This window comes from Mastomys coucha, unplaced genomic scaffold (genome assembly GCF_008632895.1).
Source record: "Mastomys coucha isolate ucsf_1 unplaced genomic scaffold, UCSF_Mcou_1 pScaffold6, whole genome shotgun sequence".
Taxonomy (NCBI): Eukaryota; Metazoa; Chordata; class Mammalia; order Rodentia; family Muridae; genus Mastomys; species Mastomys coucha.
The window spans coordinates 49,165,914-49,174,476 of NW_022196912.1; the positions used below are offsets into that span (position 1 = coordinate 49,165,914).

General features: G+C 40.0%; 1 protein-coding gene across 1 annotated transcript in view; it reads left to right on the forward strand.

Moving 5' to 3' along the window:
- Positions 1–3,182: 3,182 nt before the first annotated feature.
- The window catches only part of Twistnb (TWIST neighbor), a 13,488-nt gene continuing 8,107 nt past the window's right edge, over positions 3,183–8,563 (forward strand). Inside the window, exons 1-2 of the mRNA XM_031356488.1 lie at positions 3,183–3,473; positions 7,897–8,038. Of these exons, the coding sequence (XP_031212348.1) occupies positions 3,220–3,473; positions 7,897–8,038 (396 nt within the window). The 5' untranslated portion in view covers positions 3,183–3,219. The remainder of the gene's footprint in view (positions 3,474–7,896; positions 8,039–8,563) is intronic.

The window sequence follows — 8,563 nt, forward strand, 5'->3', positions numbered from 1 at the left end:
TGCCCATGCTGGTCCATGAAGCACAGGATTCTTCCCACGAAGGTTCATGATAGTCAGTTCTTCTTCCCAAGCAGGTAGGAGCATCCAGAACTGCTTCCCATACGGGTACATGATACCTCAGACTTCTAGGCATGCGGGTATATGATATGTAGGACTGTGTTCCATGTGGGTACAACATATAAGGGACCGTTTCTCATATAGGAACATGATATCCAGGACCTCCTTCACGTGGATTCATAATATCCAGGACTTCTTCCCAATTGGGTACATGATATTCAGGACTGTTTTCCATGAAGATACATGATATCCAGCTCTCTCCCCAGGTGGGTAAGAAATATTCAAGTTTTCATCCTATGAGGATACAACATACCCAGAAATTCTTCCCAACTGCTGGTCTTTGTCCTTGGGAAGCTGTGGGAGTTCTTCCAAACATAATCTCAAGGGTGTGTAAATACCTCTCTTTATAGGGGACAGCAGACTGATGCAAAGCAAAGAAAAGAGACCCATCTATCCATCCATTGCTGGCTCTCTGTTGAGAGTTTTGTTAAAGCATTTTTTTTTTTTTTATGTCTTGCTTACTCTTTTTACCTGGCTAGAACTCTGAGATCTATATGCACAATGAAGTTTTCAATCTATGTCTAAAGCTTTATATTTTAATTGAGAGGTTTTGGCTATGTAATCCAGGTCATTGATGAACTCCATTGCTAGGGAGAGGCTAAATCAGGGGACCAGTTTTTGAAGGAGCTTTTCAGCTCCTTCTTGAGCCGTTTCAGTCTAGGTGAGGAATGTTTCTACTGGAAAAGGTATCTGGCTAAGTACTTTTATCCTCTCCCAGAAGGCTGGATCTTGTTGAAGTCAGTTTTCCCAGCGTTTGTAGGGGCATTGGTCTCTCATTTGGACCCTTCCTGGTAAGGGCTCTCTATTTTGGATTCACTTGAGCACAAACCTGGCATCTGGCTGAGACATCCTGTGCTAGGCATGACATATATTGGCCTGAGCAGCTCAGAAAGTTTTGGGGACCACAGATGAGTAGCCTGGTGAAGGTCAGTTACCAACAGTCTTGTCAGTTGTTTCTGGGAGAATGATCTTTTCCTCTGGTGTTCTCCATCAACCACTGGGCGTGAGTTGTCCATTTATTCTTTATCATGGAGTGTCAGGCAGCACTGTGTTAGAATATCAGTAGGCCCAACTAGTCTTAGGACCCTTTTTTTTTTCAGGCAGCCAGGTCAGCAGCCCAGCAGTAGAGGACAGCAATTTGTAGAGAGCCTCTAGGACGGCTAAGAGTTTTAAATGTCTCTTTTCCCAACTGTGAGAAGCCCTCTTTCTTTATAGATTATATGTGAATAAAAATAAATAATAGTAAATGAATACTGGCTGATGGTCCCTGTATATGTTGGTGAACTTTCCTTTCCCCATCTGATAGCCAGGGGTCAGACCAATCATTTCTGCTCTCTGGGTTGATGTATTTGGCTTGGGCCCAAATAATTTCTGTTAATGTAACTACTGCAGCTCCCATGTACCTGGTCTCATCAGACAAGAAGGCAGCAGGATTGATGGCAGTGGGTCTCTCAAACCGAATTCGAGGATGGGTCAGGAGCAGAGCCTAGTACTAGGTCACCCAGTCATTAGACAGCCAGCATTCTGGGTTCCTTATAGGAAGGTCTCAACTATGTGTTCTGAGTATAAAATATTGACCTAAAGTTAACTTAAAAAAAATTAAACTAGTGAGAGCCACCAAAGCACCTGTGGGCCATCCTGTGGCTATAGGGTCCAGTCATCACAGGGTGTTTCCATGGCTCCAAAGTTTGGGTTAAAACCCTTTTGTCTAGAAATTCTAGGGCTGACATGAAAGTCAGAGCTGTTTTTAAGGCTTCAAATGCCTTTTGTTTAGTCTTAGTCCAGATTAGGGGCTTAGTGTCCGCTTTGTGCTGTTCTATAGAGAGGCCTTGCTCTTTCCACAAACTCGGATATTCAGAGCTGGAAATAAATAGCTGTACCTAGGAACTCTCAGACCCATCTCTTAGTCTTTGGAGTTGGAATCTGAAGGACATCAACAATCCTACTCTGGGACAGGCTCCTCTTGCCTCCCTTCATCTGGTAGCCAAGGTAGATAGTCTTTTATGAAGCTGGGTTTTTTTTAGCCAACATTTTGCAGCCCAAGATGTAGACAATTCCTGCACCCAAGGCTTAGAGATCATAGCTGAAGAAGGTAGAGGGTTGTTAGAGCTAGAGGAACAGTTTGGGTAGTTAGGACTACACTGTCCAAATGAAGGTCTCCCCCACCCCCACCTTTGGGCAATACAAGTCCTCCTGCTGATATGATTGGTGTCTGGGAAAACAAAAGAAGGCCAAAACTGGGCTTAGCCATTTGAAAAACATGTCAAAACACTCTCACAGTGATACAGCAGAAGGCAGAGGGAAGCTAGATTGGAGAGAGATGGTGGTAACAGTTCAGATGTTGCTTTTGCGATTTGCGGCCTACAGTGTAGGACTAGGCTCACCATTGAAAATCTACTCCATTAATGTTTCTGATTCCTTATTGAACAGCTCCAGCTTATAAAAATGTATCAGGCCTTGCTGCAACTGGAACAGGCACTCCTATTAATAGCCATGCTAAATCTAATAAAGAAAATACTCAGCTGGGAGTAGTGGTGCATGCTTTTTAACCCAGCTCTCTTGTGGCAGAGACAGGCAAATATCTAAATGTTAGACTAAACCAGCTTGGTCTACATAGCGAGTTTCAAGCCATTCAAGGCTACAGGGAGAGACACTGTCTAAAAATAAAACAAAAACAGAAAACCAAAACAAATAAAAGAAACGATTAATTCACCAGGCCTTGGCCCAGTATTGAAATAAAGTAAGGAGCTTTAAAAAATAATCAAGCTATTTCTGGCCTCTGCCCTTTTAGGCTTTGGTGCCCTGATCAATAAAGTCAAGCTTCGCTCCGTAACAGAGCGTACTCTACATCCGCCTATATAAATCAGATCGCGCCTGGGTTTCACACAGGTTCAATAGGTACTACAGCCTCAGCGGTTTATCCGGATTCGGGAAAGAGCAGCGGCCCTCTGCTGGCCAAACCTCTATAATGCAGCTTTAGATTTAAAAATCCCCAGACAGCGGTCGGTCGCTTTTTGATGACGTAACTTTCGTCTAAAGTCGGCGGCGAAGCGGGGATGCTTGCGTCATCCGTGCGCGCCCCGAAGCACCCTGACAAGCCGCATGGCTGCGGGCTCTGTTGAGTCTCAGCGGCCCAAGGCGGCCTCCGAGAGGCCCGTGGCGGGTCAGATCGGGTTTCTGCCCTGCCTGGAGCTGCCGAGCTACGCCGCGGCGTGTGCGCTGGTGAGCAGCCGCTATTCCTGCTTGGTGGCCGCCCCGCACCGCAGGCACATCGCCCTGTCGCCCCGCTACCTGAGCCGGAAGCGCACGGGCATCCGCGAGCAGCTGGACGCCGAGCTCCTGCGCTACTCCGAGAGGTAAGCTCTCTCTGTCTCCTCCAGGGAGCCGGCAGCTCCGACGTTGCCTGCCGCTCCTTATCAGCTTGCGAGTGGGCCCTGGCTCCTTAATCCCATTGCGCCGCGGAAGTAAAGTCGCACAAGCTTCGCGAATCTTAGCCCCAGCGTCTCCGGTCGCCTTCTGCGCTGCTGGCCTGAATGCAGTGGCCCAGCGCCTGGGAGTGAAACTGGCGGGTGAAGTGTGAGTGGCGGCTGCGGCAATGCGAAAAGCACTCCCCGTGTGGACACAAGTGGTGCCCGGTGTCTAGAAACCCACCAGGCTGAGCTTTGTTTGGGTATTAAAAGTTTCATTTAATCACTTTCGGGTGTGTTCTCAATAATGAAATTTTGCTGTCAGTATTAGATTCTCCTAACGTGGAAGACAGCATATAAACATGGATAAGTCGTTTCATTGCAAAACATAGGCGAATTTGTTTGTTTCAAGTAATTTCTTTGTTTTTTTTTTCCCCTCCTCTGGGGCCTAATTGGGGATGAGTGATGAGCCTCGTTTTGTTTGTAAGAACAAGGTTTACACACACACACACACACACACACACACACACACACACGCATTTATATTAAGCACTAGTAAGAGTAACTTGAAAAAAAGTCACAAAATTTCAATGGGAAGTGATATGTCGTAACACTCCGCAACTAATTTGGCATGAATAGAGGTGAGGTTCTGAGACTATGGCTTATGGATACCTGAGACATCATCGATGTCTTCAGTAATTCTATGACACTTCAGAAATTTCAGGGATTACCCACGCAACTGTTCTTGGGCAAATTATCCAAAGCACTTACCACTCTCGAGGACTTTGGTACTCAGTCCCATTAACCATCAAGGCTGCCTAGAATAATAGAGCATCCTTCAAGCACCATTATTACATATGTCTATGTCTTTATTATGTCTTAGGGAGTTGGGATAGAAAGATAAAAGTAAGATCCTACTTTCAAGGAGCTTTGAGGTACTGCGGGGATATAAATGTAAACCAAATCCTGTGAACTGTTAAAGATGTATAATAGGAGCCATTATTACAGATGAGAAACTGATGATTTCTGTAACAGACTTGTCTAATGCAGCCATGTAGAATAGAATACACTGTTTAACTGATCTGGACACCTCTTTTCCTTGTGACTATGCTAAAAGTATGCTAAAAGAAACCTATTTTTTTTTTTTCCAGTGCAAATTAGGTTCCAGTGTTACCCAAGTATTTGTTAAGAGTAATAATATATCAAGGGATAAAACATTGAAAATATTGGGAATTGTATTGTCATAGTAATTGTCCTGGATTATTTGTACCATTTATTCTGTATAGTTTATGTTTTTAGATTTGTGGGCAATCCTGAAGCATCAGTAGGTCTGCCTTCTTTTTGTTTAAATAATAATAATGATAACAACAACAACAACAAAACAACAACAACAATAATAATAGAACTGAGACTCCCATGTTAATGCTGAAGCCTTCTCAGCAGCATTTATAATAATAATAATAGTAATAATAATAGAACTGAGACTCCCATGTTAATGCTGAAGTCTTCTCAGCAGCATTTATAATAATAATAATAATAATAATGATAATAATAATAATAATAATAATAGTAATAATAGAACTGAGACTCCCATGTTAATGCTGAAGCCTTCTCAGCAGCATTTATAATAATAATAATAATAATAATAATAATAATAATAGAACTGAGACTCCCATATTAATGCTGAAGCCTTTTCAGCAGCATTTATAATAATAATAATAATAATAATAATAATAATAATAATAATAATAATAATAGAACCGAGACTCCCATGTTAATGCTGAGGCCTTCTCAGCAGCATTTCCTAATAGGCAGATTGTTTGTTGCCTTTCTTGCTCTATGGCAGGATTTTGTTTTACAAAGAATATCCCATTTCAACTTTGGACTCTTCTCTTAGAGAAAGTAGTTTTCTGAAATCACATTGTAACTTCTAAGTAGAACCTTTAAGAGGCCATTTGTCAGGGAAACAAAACAAAAGAAAGCATATTCTTTTCCATTTGTCACCCTTGAGTTATTTAAAGATGTCAAATGCATTCTCTCTTAGTTCCCAAGACTTAATGCTACATATCCTACATATCCTAGGTGAAGTTACCATGTGGACCTCATGTGGTTTATGTATTGATATATGGATATATATTTTAAATAAAGAGAAAAAGATATTTAGTGTTAGGATATCTGTCTTTGAATATATGACTTTTGGTAAGTTAGTTCTAAGTAGTTTCTCAAAAGTCTTCCGGGTTTACACAAATTTATTTAGCCTTGTACTCAGTGGTCATAACAGTCCTTAGAGGTGTTAAACCCTGTGGGACCTGGTATCCTCTTAGAAGCAATGATTTTTGCAATGTTTTCTTTATTGTTATGAAAATATCATACACTATGCTGCAATGAAATTTAAGGATTAACACAACCTATCTACATAATTAAAAAATTTACATGGTGTTCCAACTCTATAAATCTATGACATATGAGCATAACAGTTTGGAAGACTAAGAAAGTTAGTTGCTTCTGCACTTATACATAAGAATCCTTGGATAAGTGTTACAGTCACAAATGTGGATTGATCAGACATTTTACATTTATAGCTGAGATAATATTATAGCACAACTACAATTACCAGTGCTTTTATGAAATAGTTACTCTTGGTGACATGCCACAAAATAGTCTTTCTGGCATTCAAGTATTACTCTGTTCCCAGAAATTTTTTTTTAGTATGTTAGGAGTATATAAAGTTGAAAAATGACTTTATGTTGACATATTTATTTTTCAATGTAAATTCTACCTCCAGCAATTTATAAATAAGTTGTCCCTTATTTAAGAATCATGCATAGAGACTGCTTATACATGTACAGAACTATTCTGTGCATAGTAGAGCTCTTTTATGGCTTTTGCAGTATCTGTGGTAAATGCAAAGAATGCCATGTGTTTCCAAGTGCCATTTAGGGAACAGTAATCTTTCCTCACTAGATTCTTCTGAGTATTTTATTGAGAGGAGGTTTTTAGTAGAAACAGAGACTTTTTCCCTTGCCAGCTGTGGTGGATAGTTCTTGGTTTTTGTTTTGTTCTGTTTTCAATGTCTCTAATATTGTCTTAGTGATGTATGACTCCTGCTTAAGTAAGCCATGTGTAGAACTTAAAAATTCAAGAGTACTCTCCTTGGAAGATCTCTGAGTTTATAGTTTTCCTAATTTGGTAACTATTGCAATTCCTTTCCTATGCGTTGTGGCTGTTTCACTAAAATAAAATCTATTACAGAGAAATCCTTTCTCTTACTTTAGATGAATTGTACTAGAAATTTAATTGAGGCCAATAAAACATTTTCAGCTGTCTATGGCCTTAGACTTGTGTTTTGAATCTAAACATATACAGATGGATTCAATAACATTAGGTTACTATTAGTAATATATTTTTACATGTGGTAAAGAAGTGATTTTCTTTTTTTGGATGTTGGAGTCAGAGAAATTCATTTCTTCCAGGAAATTTTTCATGTGGGAGAAAGAGTTAAGCTCATCTGTCTTTCTTAGTTAACTGGCCTTTTAAAATTAATCATAGCCTGTTGACTTGAAATGTGTCTACTAAGTATCAGTCAGTTCTCAAATGATATGGTTGTATACATTAACATTTCTCCTTTTTTTTTAAAAAGATTCATATATTTATTTTATGTATATGAGTATACCATAGCTGTACATTTGGTTGTGAGCCATCATGTGGTTGCTGGGAATTGAACTCAGGACCTCTGCTCACTCCAGCCCAAAGATTTTTATTTATTGTTTTATATATAAGTACACTGTAGCTGTCTTCAGGAACACCAGAAGAGGGTGTCAGATCTCATTACGGATGGTTGTGAGCCACCATGTGGTTGCTGGTTAACCATTGAACCATCTCTCCAGTCCTCTACATTAACATTTCTTTTCACTAGAAAAGGTTTTAGTTTGGTATTTTTTTGTATTAAGTCATTGGTTCCAATGATCAAAGGTTGTAGCTTAAACAGTCATGCTTCCCTTATTATATAGTATCACATATAGAAACTAGTAATAGTAGATAGTGTCACAATTGCCTGTATTCAGTCATACAGTATCTAGATGTTTTCCTTGCTTAGTCCCATTATTCCCCCTAGTATGACTGATCCAAATAGGTAGCGTGTAAGTGTCAGTTTATTGCCAGTGCATAGTTCTGGATACCCATGCTGATAGTTACTTTAACTTAACTAAGATATCGGAATTTTTTGATAAGCTGTAATTGCTAAGATTTGCTAGTATTAGTTTATTAAGACTAGGTCTATAAGACCATTATGCTTGGGAAAGGGTGATATATCAGAGATAACAGCAGATTATCTTTAACTAGGATTAACAGTATCTTTTTCCCCCATTAACAGCCTTTTAGGTGTTCCTATTGCATATGATAACATCAGAGTTGTGGGTGAACTGGGAGATATTTATGATGATCAAGGACACATTCATCTTAACATTGAAGCAGATTTTGTTATTTTCTGCCCTGAACCAGGGCAGAAGTTAATGGTATGTACATCTTTTTTTTCTTATGTCCTTTACATAATCTTTTCTCTGTGACCCTCCACCATGACTTAGCACCCTTCCTACTCCCTAGTAATCACCGTTCTCTCCAGGTTCATTGTCTCTCAGTGCCTGTTTACTCCATTAACGTGATACACATCAGCTCTCTTCATTGCTGCAGATACAGGAATTCACTCTTCTGTGTGGATATGTTTATTCCACTGTATTGCACTGTGTATGTAAACTCTAGTTATCCAGTCATCTTCTGACAGCTGTGTAGACTGAACAGTGTCTTAGCTGTTGTGAATAGTGCTGTGTAAACATGGCTGGGTGCATAGGCACTTCTGCTCAATGTTGATATGACTTCTCTTGGATTGTTATGATTATATGGTAGCCCTACCTTTTTAGTAATTCCTATAATGTCTGCTGATTTACATTCACACGAGGAGCTTGTTTCTTTCACATTTTTTTTTTCAAGACAGGGTTTCTCTGTGTAGCCCTGGCTGTCCTGGAACTCACTCTGTAGACCAG